The sequence below is a fragment of the Alosa sapidissima genome, chromosome 2 (genome assembly GCF_018492685.1).
Source record: "Alosa sapidissima isolate fAloSap1 chromosome 2, fAloSap1.pri, whole genome shotgun sequence".
NCBI lineage: Eukaryota > Metazoa > Chordata > Actinopteri > Clupeiformes > Clupeidae > Alosa > Alosa sapidissima.
The window spans coordinates 21,438,788-21,452,522 of record NC_055958.1 but is presented as its reverse complement, the minus strand read 5'-3'; the positions used below and the strand labels follow the sequence as shown (position 1 = coordinate 21,452,522).

General features: G+C 41.4%; 1 protein-coding gene across 1 annotated transcript; it reads left to right on the top strand.

The window, feature by feature from the left end:
- The first annotated feature begins 1,803 nt into the window (after positions 1 to 1,803).
- On the top strand, positions 1,804 to 3,840 carry LOC121701103 (neurogenic differentiation factor 2). The gene is made up of 2 exons (XM_042084096.1): positions 1,804 to 2,504; positions 3,208 to 3,840. The coding sequence occupies exons 1-2, from the start codon at positions 1,925 to 1,927 to the stop codon at positions 3,243 to 3,245; spliced, it is 618 nt and encodes a 205-aa protein (XP_041940030.1). The 5' UTR covers positions 1,804 to 1,924; the 3' UTR covers positions 3,246 to 3,840.
- Positions 3,841 to 13,735: the final 9,895 nt, after the last annotated feature.

Below are 13,735 nucleotides of genomic sequence, written 5' to 3'. Positions count from 1 at the left end.
TGAAATAAGTAGGCACATATATTGATGTGTAGGACTGGCTGCCTGAGGGCGTGGGGGGTCTATGGACTGCTTTCACTGATGTATTTAGAGCCCATAATTACTCAACATTTCCGCGTTGCGCCTTGTATCCACTCCACCGAATAGCCTATACCTTGGTCCTACCTCGTGCAAATATGCGATGCCGGTCTTAATAGAAAACAATCATTAATCAATCTTTCCGCTTTACATTTCTGTTAGAGCTTGTGGTAACAAGACTCCGCCGGCCGAGGGGGTTATAAAAACATTAGACCAGTCTGGTCATTAATTGCACGTTATTATTGTCATTTGATATCTGAGAAAGTCTGTTGTAGGCTACCTTTTTCTACATAATTAGGGGAGAGGCCACATATAGGCCACTCTTTGAAAACATTTCAGACATTTTTTAGATGCCCTGTAGAGAATAACTGGATAACCACTGGATTGCCATTTAAAAGGGTGTCATTTTATACATTGGGTTTAGAATAATCAAATAGCAACCTTTTGATAAACTCATTTGAACAACAACAAAAACATATACATTGTGTTCCAAGAAACAGAACTGATAAGCAATGCCATTTCAACTTATTCGATGTCAACAAGACACGACAATGTAGCCTTCATGGGACAATTTCAAGTATCTTTCTTAGTTATAAATCAGCAGTGTTGGCAAGTAACTGAATACATGTATTCTGGATTACGTATTCAGAATACAAAATATGAGTAACTGTATTTAGTTACAGATACATTTTCAATAAGTGGTATTCAGAATACAGTTACTTTGGCCATTTTAAGGGGTTACTTTTAGAATCATTCTCATATGAATTTCTGCGCTTTTTGAATTGCAATTCTTATATTTCTGTGAGATGATCTTGTGCATTAACAAAATGTAGGCCTATAATGTTTCAGTTTATCCTATAAAGTTAAGTTGTGGGTTTTTTGCTGACATCGCCTGTGGGTCTTACAAACTGAAATAGCAGCTTGATTCACACTTGATAAAATGTAAAACAGCGCTTATGTAATCCAAGTATTTAGAATACGGTACTTAGATGGAGTAATGTAACGGAATATGTTACAAATTACATTTTAGGGCATGTATTCTGTATTCTGTAACTGATTACATTTTAAAAGTATTCTTCCCAACACTGTAAATCAGAAACTAAAGGTACTGCATGGCTACGGGTTATGTTATGCGTATCATTAGTTAGAGATGTGCTTCTGTAAGCATATAGCAATAACTTTTATTTCTGTTCATCAAACGTGGGGGCAAAACTAACTTTACATACTGACAATTCAGTGATGTTGATGCAGTTATTTTTAGTTTTGAACACTTTGGAGTCATTACTAATAATTTATTAAATTGTTTTGTTTTTTATTTAGGATAACCTAATAGACTCCTCATCTAGGCTACTCGATGCCTGACTGGCAACGTGCCCTGGCTTAAGACCATTCAGAGAACAAATGCCAAACAGGACGTTTTGCTTTGTAAATATTAACACACTCGTAGAGCGGTAAGCTATGGGAATCGAGTTAAACGAACTTCATAATAGGAAACGTGTGTTTTTTCCTCTGTCCTTAATTTGGAGATCAACTTAGTCCATTGTGTCTAAGCTCCTTTTTTAAATGGCAATGAGTGATCCATTAGGAGGGGGCACGTGTCCTAATGAGGTCCTTTTCAGTCTTTTCAATGGGCACACGCACCCAGCAGCGCGAAAGGCCTTGCGACTATTTAATCCCCCATGTCGTGTCCCCAACGCAACTGTCCTGGCCGACGGCTTTCAGGTAGCCTATAAAATCTGCTGGTACTGACAAAAACCTCAGTTTACGTGACAGAGAACCAAGTGATGAGATAGGACTGTCACGGCAACCTGAAAATAACTGTTTCGTCTAACTCACGGCCTGCTTTGACATGGAGGATATGCTTTTTGACTTCGACCAAGATGCCGCCGCAGACTTCGCCTTTTGGGGACAGATGGACCCGAATTTCCAGTTTCAGTCTCAGCTGGACAGTTTGCTCTTCGACTGTGGCACAGTAGTAGGACAGTTGTCGCCGTGGTCCTCTTTTGGATGTCAGTCTGTATTTCCCGATGCTCAGCTGACCTTTACCGATCTAGACTCTCAGTCCCCACAACCGGAGGCCGGTGCTGAAGTGGACAGCTCCTTACTGGACGAGCCTCAGGAGATCAACACGCACAGACAGCGACGTCTGGCATCACATCACCCATACAAGGTGCAGAGACACGCGGCCAACATCCGGGAGAGGAAGAGGATGCTAAGCATAAATTCCGCTTTCGAGGAGCTACGGTGTCACGTTCCCACCTTTCCTTACGAGAAGCGCCTGTCGAAGATCGACACCCTGAGACTCGCCATCGCTTACATCGCCCTTCTGCGGGAGATATTGATATCGGGCTGTGACCCTAAATCATACGTGGATGAATGTATGAAAAACGGCTACAAGAACCAGACCAATGCTATCTGGAATACTAGTGGTGAGTTAATCATTTAAATATCTGACACATACGGGTGAAATTTATTTTGCTTTGTATCATTTATATTGATATAAACTGTAAGCAGATATAGAACAAATATAACAACAACAGCAGCAGCAGCAACAACAACACATAATAATAATAATAATAATAATAATACATGAATAACTCTCTTTTACAAAACAATGTACATATTTTGTTTACATATAATTAGTAACAATAGGTAAAAAATGATCTTCCCTTATAATTACATTCACATGATTAAGAAGCAGTGCTTAAATGATGCAGTGTCTTTGGAAGGAAACATGAAGAATATGCAAGTACTTAAAACAATCCTGCTATCTCGTTAATTGTGAATAGTATTTGTTTCAGCCAAACACTCATCTTTAAGGTGTAGAATGGCATTAAATAGTCTCTCAGTTATTTTGTTTGTTGTGTGCTTTATTCCCAGCTGTCTGGCCCTTTGCTCTTGTGCTCTAAGGTCTCTTTCTTCCTGCTACACAAGTATTCTTACTGCACCTCAATGGGTGCTGTGTACTTTTAGTTAACCAATTCCCTGGGTGCCCCCTCTCAGCCGAGCAGAGCTTTAATGGGTGAATGTGTCCCTTTTGTCAGGTCTTGGAGGCCCGAGACTTGTTAAATGATCATTAAAATGTAGCTAAAGCCCCATGTTTGCCCTGCTTTTGTCTCCCTCTTACTCCAGATCTGACAGCGCGCCTCTCCTGGATAAAGTGGGATTAAAGTTGGCCTCTGGATGGACCAGAAAACCAAGCTGCACATGAGAGGACGAAAGGGAGGGGAGGGGGGTGTTGTTTATGTGAATGCCCATCCACACTCCCTCCTGTCCACCCTGCTTTTTCTACCTCAACTCTCCGCCCCCCCAGTGCACACACAAACACACATGGACACACACTCACACACACACACACACACAAAACCACTCTCCCTTAATGACAGTATCACGTCTTGGCTGACTGACATCTGCAGACTTCTCAGCGTGTCTGACTCCAGTGCCGTGCACCGGCTGCTTTTTATATTCTAATTTTGCTTGTCACGCGGAGTCCCGGAGTGCCCCCAGTGCTTTGCCCTGCCACTTGTGCCATGTGCTGTTTGGGGTAAATAGGGGCCCATCTGAAGCCGTACGAGGGCATAGAGATGCCACTTGTGTACCCCAGAAGGAGAGTGGAGGAGAATGATGAGGCCTTGAGACCCATGATGAGCTTTTGATGTGTTTGTGCGTGTGCAGGACTGAAGAGCATGGCTTTGCCCATGTACAAGTGTGCTCATTTCCATTTGAATATTTTGTTCATCTGCACCACTTGATGTGTAAAATATCAAATGTGTTATGATGTTGTTGCAAATTGTGATATGTGATAATTGTATTTATTTATTTATGTATTTATCTATTTATCAATCAATCAATGTATTGTTTATAGTGCAGTATCACCATGCAACATAGTCTTAATACACTTTACACAAACAAATGCTTTTGTGTTTTACATTTATATATTAAAGCATTGTCCTTTGTGTCACTTCAGATATTTCCAGGTTTTGAAATAATGGATTTGTTGTAACAGTTCTGCAGATCATTTTCATGAGCGCACAGTGGTTTTGGGGTGATGTGAGGTCACTCCGACTTGCTCTCTCCCCGTGTGTGTGTGTGTGTGTGTGTGTGTGTGTGTGTTTGTGTGTGCGTGCTGGCCCATTAAGCAGGTTGGTGACATTGAATTCACAGCTGTCCCATCCTGCGTACAAGCCACAGGCAGCATTTGTTTTAGCCATTTCCCCCTAAGATTAAGAGCCTCACCCAGAGGGATCTTTCAGTCCGTTAACTCCGGTTACACTGTCGGCCTCAGCAGCAGTGCAGAGGGATGGATGGCTGGATGCTTGGATGGATAGGATGACACTTGGGCAAAGAGATGAGCCTCAACTGTCATTAATTGCAAATCCCCTGCATTCTATCACAGATACTTGAGAGGTTTATGAAAGAGCGATAGGGGTACTGTACCTCTGGGTAGCTGAGCAATAGCCTCGTTGAGCCTCAGGGCTGAGGCAGTCAGGTGAAGTGTTTGTTCCCTCGCCTCCCCCCTGCACCTGCGATCTCACAGCTGTTTACAGCCCTCGGAGGAGATGATTAACCAACAGCGCAGAGGTATGGGAAGTTCATTTAGGTCTGATGGAGCAATTTCAGCCTCTCTCTCCACAAAGGGAAAAAAAAAGTCACTGACCGTCTAGCCTGCCCTTGTCTACCTCGTCTAAGTACTTCATTATTCCCCCCCCCCCCCCCCGTCACATTAGGTAAGCATTATGAGAGGTGGTCCTTGTACTGTAGAGGTCTGTATTGTGGTTCACCTGTGTTGGATGTCTCCCTGCAGGTTTCAGAAGTCCCTTTACTGTGTGGCCTGACATGGCCCTCCTGCTGCACCACCTGCGTCTGAGTCTGACTGCCCCCTGAGCGCCGCCACCGGCCTCTAGAGGCACCCTAGAGACGGCCCCTGCTCTGTGGAGATTGGTGCTGACTGCATTTACTCCCTTTTGGCTGACACCTCCATCCAGGGTGATGTTCTTACCAGGACCCTTTGCTCCATCCCCAGGGGTCGGCAACAGGTGTGTGACAGCTCAATCAGGCCCGCCACTGATCACCATAGCACAAGTCCCACTGTCCTATTGCTAAACCAGAGGCTTCAATTACTCCGTGCGGCCCCGGCCTTTCTCTTATTACATGTAGTGCGGCCCTGGAGAGACCCTGTGTGTCGGTGTATTGCACCACCACAGCAATTTACAGCTTTGGCTGCGCACACGCATGCAGGGCCGCTGCCCGTCCCGGGGAATACTCTGTAACCAGACGCTCCTTAAACACAGCGCAGTTGGTTTAGCAGAAGTGCGCTGGGCCCTGCTATGGGGGACAACAGAGGGATCATAACAAAAAGTGAAATTGAATTGTGTTCATCTGGCGATTACTTTTTTCATGCTTCCTGTGTTTATGCCCTTTTGTTGCTACGCTCTGTTCATGACTGATACCAGCTCTGGGGAGATAGGGACGGCATGCCAGGATGGCAGTTACCACAATAATGTAGATAATGATCTAATGATTTTATTTGTGGTGACCACTGCCTCCCCCTAGTGGAAACTGTTGACTGATACTTAATTAACTGTAACACAGCCACAAGATAATGAGACTCAACAATCTCACGGCCTCTTGCTGTGGTTTAGGTGATGTCATGTCTCTTGAATTCCTCAGATGAGCTCTATTTGTATTTTCTAAAAACCTTGAGATGAAGCAACTAAAAGCACTCCCCAGAAGGTGTGAGAAATGACCACTTCAAGTCAGTATTCTGCTATTATATTAAATGTTACTTACCAGTACCAAGCAGATAAATAAGTAAGCAGATAAATATAAGTACAATAAACTCAACTTGAAACTCAAATGAAAGGTCATAGATATCCTGAGGCCAGATTTGACACAAGGAAGACAAGAAAAACATGATTTTTCTATGTAAATCTCTAGGCATACAATACATTTTCATCCACAAGAGCAATGTCTGTATTACTAAGTTACTAAGAAGCACAATGTAATGTACAGATGCAATCCTGATAGGTAATATATTTGCCTCTGAATGACTGGATCTAATAACACAGTTTCAGCTTCTTTTCTCCTGTGCCTTTTGCTTTCTTCCACAGCCAATACCCAAGGCTCACAATACCAATGTAATTCGCATCTTATTATCTCATAAACTCATTTTTGATAGAAGTAACAATGGATTGTGCATCTTTAGTGACCAAGAGTGTAGAAATGGTAAGCTAGCACTGTTTTGTTCATCTGCACCTGTATATCTGCATATCATACTAGCAACAGAATATGCATGCTAGTTGACAGTGGGCAGTTTTTCTGGAGCGCACAGAGCAAGTTTGGCAACACAAGACGACTCGTTGTTCATTGTATTAGGCATTGAAGCTAGTGCATTGAAGTCTGCCTGATGTGGTTTGACCAAGGCCCAGTGGGTCTGCCTGTCTGTCTCTCTGTCTGTCTGTCTGTCTGTCTGTCTGTCTCAGGGTACAGCTGAGTGAGGTGCACCAGGATGACTGAACAGCAAGACATTAACATGAGCAGAGAGACAGGGTAACGCCTCCTGAGGCCTTCCCAATTGCAGGCCTGTTTCACAATGCTGAGGTGTTAAAAGAGCTGACAGTTTGATGAATGTGTTTGTAACACCGCTCTGAAAACTTTCACTTTAAGCTTTGGAACTGGACACACTGAGTGTTTTGCCATAACATGCAAATCTGGACCACCAGTCTCTCTTTCTCTAGACAGTAAAAAACTCAGGAAGCTTTAGAAGAGGATAATTCTCTGACTCCATTCTTTCTGCTGTTTGCTGTGGCTTCATAATCACTTTTTGCATGGATCCCAGTGCCATGTCATATCTGCGCATATTGATAATTATTTATTGTCAATTACTTATTGAATACTAATAACAATCCTGTATAAAGCGCTGATACTGGTGAGTAATACTGCCCAGTCTCTGCTCTGGTGTAACATGTTGGTGGTGGTGATGATAGATAGATAGATAGATAGATAGATAGATAGATAGATAGATAGATACTTTATTGATCTATCTATCTATCTATCTATCTATCTATCTATCTATCTATCTATCTATCATCACACACACCACCAACATGATACACCAGAGCAGAGACTGGGCAGTATTACTCACCAGTATCAGCGTGTGTGTGTGTGTGTGTGTGTGTGTGTGTGTGTGTGTGTGTGTGTTTGTGTGTGTGTGTGTGTGTGTGTGTACTGCATGTGTGTGTTTGTGTGTGTGTGTGTGTGTGTGTGTATGTGTGTGTGTCTGTGTGTGTGTCTGCGTGTGTATGTGGTGTATATGTGTCTGCGTGTGTATGTGCTTGGAACAGAGCAAACACTCCTGTGCTGGTGATGTCATCAAGCGGCCCCCTGTTTATTTGTGCTGTGGGCTTGTTTACTGATCGAACATCTGAGCGTTGGTGATCAGCTGAGTGATGAGAGGATGCTGGCCTGACATCAGTTGCCAGGTGTGTTTATTGTGTTTCCTCACGAAAGCCACAGGCCTGTGACCAGTATAAATATCATTAAGACATAACTTCCTCTCAAACAAAGACCCCAGTGCTTTATTTACATCCAGCAAAATTACCCTTGACCTCGTTTAACTGACAGACTTGTTACACATTTTTTTTAAACTAAATTGAGCTTTTTTATAAACTCTGTTTAGACCTTTTAAAAATAAAAACAAATTTAAAGAAATGTTTCTTTATTACTTAGACTGTACCCTTTAAATGTTTTTTATTCTTTATTCTTCTTCCAAAAATGTACACTTAGAAGGAACCATTTGTTTCATGCAAATACATGAATTTGACAACAGTAAAAATAGCAAAAAAGGCTACACATTAATGTTACATAACAAACCATGTTATTGTCTTGCTATTTTTTGTCATGTTTACTACAATTGCACTTTTAATTGTGTGCAATCAACATTTAGGAGGCTGTTGGTATTTCATAACAGTTAACAGGGAACATTTGGCTTTTCAAGACTTTCCACAGGTATAAACCAGTCATGCTGGGGTTCTTAAGTGACTGTAAAACACATTTTAAATGCATCTCCTGGTTTTCTCATTACTATAATGTCTCACAAGGTCTTCATTCACAGACTGTGGTAATGGGGCACATTAGCATAAGGAAACTATGCTGTTGTCTTCCCAATACCTTTCAAACCTGTTGACATTCCTTACCCACAGGGAGTCCCATTTGAAACATTCTCAGACAAGCACTGGGAATTTTCAGCAATTTTCTACTTCAGTTAAAATCACACTTTTCCTGATACCCACAGTCCCAAACTCGCAAGGTCAAAGTGAAAGACAACAAGCAGGGAATTGTGGGTTGTCTGGGCATTTTAAGCCACTGGGGCTGAAAATCTGATAAGATACCATTTTTGTGGGCACATTCCATGTTTTTTTTTTTTTTTTGTCAGCTAATGCAACACAAACAATGTAGACTACACTTTATGCTAGACTTGCAGTACTAATTCTGACCTTGAGGAATTTGGTACCACTTTTAGTTTCTGCAAGCACATCACAATATCAGTTTTATATTCCAATTAAGATGCAACAAATGTAGATACACTGTATTTTGACATCACATATAAAATGGACAAAAACAAAGTATAGAAACTATCAAACAAAAAGCAAAATGATGGCTTATAGCGACCTAAATAAAGCCCGCTGACACCAGTGTTAACTCCTCGGATTAAGGTAGCTCTGGCAGTTTGCTGTTAATGTCCCTGTTGTGTTTACATCCATGATGACCCCCTGTTTACCACTGTGGATAGCCAATCAGCAGTGCAAACATGTTCTGTTTGAGCAGGCCCATCCACCTCCAGCCACCTGGTCCGCGGGCTACTGTGAACCTGGGGCTGTGGTGTGACTAACCTTGGCACCAGGGTCACAAGTGCACCTCTCATCCCACTTGGAAGTTTGCGGATCGGAAAGAGTCTGACCTCCAGCAGCAGAAGGGGGCGGTGAATTCACATGCTTTCACATAGTTCTTTAAATGACTGTATCTTTAAATAAGAATTCCTAAAGGCAGTCATACTGGCTATACTGTAGATGTCCAATTGTCAAGAGCAAGGTAGTTATGGAAATTGTTGATGCATGTAATTACAGTAATTAGATTTCATTTCTGTAGAAACTGGCTCTGTAACTGTTTTCTGTAACTGTCAAATCTGAAAAGGATTGAAGGGTTGAAGGGTTGAAGTGTAAAGTTCACTAGGATAGGAGTTGACTTTCTACACACTAAATAAGAACAGAATCCCAATCAGTCTCTATGCAGTGCCTGCCATTCATAGCAAACTAAGTATGATGAATGTGTCCTCACAATGGAGGATATTACAGAGTTCCTCAAGGCTTTATTCTAAGCAGCAAACAATATTGTAATGTATGGCTCAGCAAGACCTCATATTCGTGTCCGTTCTTTTCCACAATGCACATTTTTGAAAACAAGCTGCTTGAACACTCCGTTTAGTTGTGGCTCCTTTCATGGGATACTGTTTGTGTACAACATTAAACACCACACTCTTGGCCAATCAGAGTGCATCTCCTCTGTAGGCGATGTAATGGAGGCGTTCTGGTCCATTTGCTTCTCCTCAGCTGAAATCAAAGTGAGCAGCCCAACCCTGGGGCCCCCTAGCACCCTGGACCGAGCCTTACAAGCCCGCAGATCCTATTCTGACAGGAGACAGAGCACGTAAAATCTGCATCATATTAAACAAACCTAAATGCTTCAAGCTGTTACACACTCCCTAATGAAACATTTATGAAGGGCCCCTAATACGATTTCTGAAACACCTTGTCATCAGGATTACAAGAAAACGGAGACCTGCAAATATATGAATGGAGAGTCTTTTTCTGAGTGAAAGTAATGGACGTCTCTGGCAGCGTGGTTATCATGTAATGATATACATGGCAAAAGGCACATAAGTGAGACATTTGAGCTGATAGTTTTAAGAATTCCAATTCAATGAAAATAACAGTAGAGAACTTCTGAAATAACCATTATTTTGTGCTGATCACTCAAATATTGTGATTGTAATTAGTATGACATGAATGGAAATCACACTTTTGTCAAGTTAATTTTAAAAAGCTTTGAGGGTGTGTTCCAGTTTTTAAAAAAAGACCATACACACATTTTATGGAGTTGCTGTGGAGTAAAAACTGTCACTTAGTACTTCAAATTATTATTTTAGATTTGCCCTGGAAAATGTTGGATGAAATATCAAGGATGGCTGTCCTTTTCAATTTTGTTCAAAATGAGAACAGCAAGTACAGTGAAAACCACTGAACTAAAAGATGGGCATTATACATATTACTTGACTGAAAGTTGAAGAAATTTCTTGTTTCAGTGAAAATTATCCTCCTCCCCATCCCCCTACACAGCCTACAATCAGGAAGGTGCAAATGAAAGAGGTTTATTTACAAACAAATGTGTTTGTTGGAACATGTTTGCACTACTGGTTCACCAGGGCATGTCACATTCACACTAGTTCCAAAGTGCTTGCTCATGCTCAGACACTTGTAAAGAACACAGGGGGCAAAACAACATCCCAGCAAAACAGCACACAATTTACTAAACGTGGGCCATTGACATGACAACAACATCAGATAATAAAAACAAGATATGCAGGTGTAGTACATTCAAAAGACTATATATGAGATCATAACGGGAATGTGATTACATTGCTAACACAAACAAAACAGGGGCATGTCTCTGTTGATCAGGGGAGAGGAGCTTCAACAGAAGGCACAGGGAGAGAGAGACCGTGTGTGTGTGTGTGTGTGTGTGTGTGTGTGTGTGTGTGTGTGTGTGTGTGTGTGTGTGTCTGTGTGTCTGTGTGCACGTGCACGTGTGTGACGGTGTACTCACACATTGGGCTCATCAGTTCCATTAGATTCGCTTGCCAGAATCATTTGGCGAGAGCCTTGTAATGGTTTAAGGGTGAACTCAGAGGTAACCCATCATGGCATGCATCTGGATTGTAAAATTCCACTCATTGCAGTGCAAGTCCAACAAATCATCTTTATCATAACTTTTCACAACACTTTCATAGCCACTGTCATCTCCAGTATGAAGTGGAGCCAAATAGCAGTGAGTACATTTCAAAACTGGAGGGGAAATAATGATTCAATAATCCAGCGCTTAAAGTTTTTTCCGGGTGTACTTTTTTATTTTTTCTCTCTCTTTCTTCCCTTCCCTCCCTCTTTCTTTCTGTCTTTTTTGTCTTTCTTTCTTTCTTTCTTTCTTTCTTTCTTTCTTCTCATTCACTCTATTTATTGTACAGTCTAAAATCAGTTGAACGGATGTCTGCCAACTGAAGTGACAGGCCCCTGCAGAAAGGATTTCAGCTTATTAAAGAGTTCCAGCCCATGTGTTGCTGATTTGGAGGTGTCAGAGAGATATAAACGCGTCATCCTGCCTGAGTGAAATATAGCGCCTTGCATCTTTGATCTGAGGTGGGTCATCTCCAAAGCCCACTCGTCAGCATGCACACAAGGCCAGACCTGCTCCTGTCACGGCCCTCCACTCACAGCAATGTGCAGGGCATTATACCTGCTGTCACAAGCTCATGTTCCAGAGGACTGCATCTCCGGGCCATATGCTCTCTATCTGAGGCTAAGGGCTAATATCGGAGGACACATCCGGAAGAGAAGTCCATACCTGCTAACATGTGAGGGCCCTTGCCCACTGCGTCTCTCTGTTTGGAAAACAGAGCAAAGATAATAGTTCTTACCTGCTTGCCTTTCTCGTTGTTGGCTTGGAGTATTTTCTCTCACGCACTGTTTGATGTGAAGGTATGCTCACCTTACAACAGGGATATAAATTAGGGACAATGCAATAACTGAACAAAGAGAGGTTGTGCAATAATATAACTTGTATGTTTGTAGAATACCTTGTCCAAGTAGAATTGTGCTTGATCTTTGGAATCAGATTGCATCAATTTGGGATGTGGCAAGCCAAATGGAGGAAAGGTCAATATATCTAGTTGGAAAAAATGTCTCCTTGAGGCTTACTCTGCGAAGCCCTCAAAGAAAACACGCCTACCTCAAGAGCAGGTCAGGGGCCAAGGGCTCTAATCAGAACAACCTCCAAAGCACCTCCATGTACGTGAGTCCTCAGCACGGGCTATCTGCCACAGGCACCTATTACATGTTGGCAGAGTACATATCCTAAAAAAGGCTATATCATTTATCATACCAGGCCTCACTAATCTGACCAGAATTCAACCCCCAAATTATTTGAGGCCCTGATTAATTTTTTTTGAAGGCTGGATGCTGGCAAAAGAAATCTGACAGATGTTATTATTGTCTCAGACAAAGAGACAGTCCAGGCCTGGTGCTCGAAAGGCTATATGGACCCTTTCATCAATAAAAACAACAACAATGCTTGAACGTTCTATTTGGGCCCCAATCTACTTACTCTGCATTAAGATAACATATGGAATGTTAAAACGGAAGCCTTGTGGGGCCAACTATGATGCTGATAATGGAACTCTCTTGAAAGGGTCCATATGCAGAAGTCCTTCTGAAGGTTTGCCAAAATCTCTTAACAGACAGCCTCTTTCATGTGTTGAGGTTCTTGTGTAACCTGTTTCTGACAAAACAATATGAAAAAGACCTAGTGCTGAACAACAATCAGATGGACATCCTTCTCATGAAACTCAAAAATGTAAATGAATGTAACAGCTGCTATGAACTTGAAATAACACAGATACATTTTTTTATATTTACTATTTTTTTTTTTGGCATGATGAAGTATGCAAGTCTACATTTCATCAAACGTGCATATGCTACTTTTTTAAGAAATAAAGAATAATTTTAAATTGATTAGAAGTAAAGGAATAATAATAGAGAAAAACAGAAATAAAGTAATCCCAATTGAAAACGGAGTCTCTGCTGACACTGAAAATAGAAAGGTTTGGCAGCGGATAATGGCGAACGATAATAAGAGCCACGTGCACGAAGCAATGTGTAGAAAACATGACATCACACATCAAGGGGTAGTACTCTGACAAAATGCATGGAATCCCCCACCGGAGGCATCTGTAGAAACACTAGAACCTTTAGGTTAGTTTAAGACTTTTCCTCTTTGACTTCCTCATTTAAAAAAAGGAAAATAAAGCGAAATCAAGAAACGATATTCCATGTCTTCTGCTCAATGACTTATAAAGCTTATTGAATATGTTTCACCAGCTTTTGACAATATATAGGCCTACAGACTACAGACTTCAACACATGTAAATGTTGTCATTCGATATTAGCCTGTATATACTTTTTACAGTAGGCCTATTGAGATAATTACAAATGATAGTCATTTTAATTCTAATTTTACACAGCAACGAATAGACTACTTTTGGGCAGTTAAAGCTCAGTTAATTCCATAATGTGAATTTAATGACATTTGCTTTCGTAAAATTAGTTTTTAAGCAGTAGTGTTTGTTATTACAATGTCAGCATTTGTGGTTAAATATTTCTTTAAAAAGTGCATTGTTATTGGCATCATTCGGAGATGTACTGTAATTTAAAACTCACTAGTCCCTCCTGTTTATTGGACAGCCAATCAGAGTTCGATGCAGCCTCCCCCTCCATCCAGACCACTATTTAGCATCTGAAACTGGGGTAAAGTTTCCAAAAAAATCTAGGAAAAA

What these genes read in the sequence shown, in the direction of transcription:
- LOC121701103 (XM_042084096.1), top strand. Translation starts at nt 1,925, where the DNA reads ATGGAGGATATGCTTTTTGACTTCGACCAAGATGCCGCCGCAGACTTC. An exon ending in TGCTATCTGGAATACTAGTG is followed by an intron (nt 2,505 to 3,207) that starts GTGAGTTAATCA and finishes CTCTTACTCCAG; the next exon opens with ATCTGACAGCGCGCCTCTCC.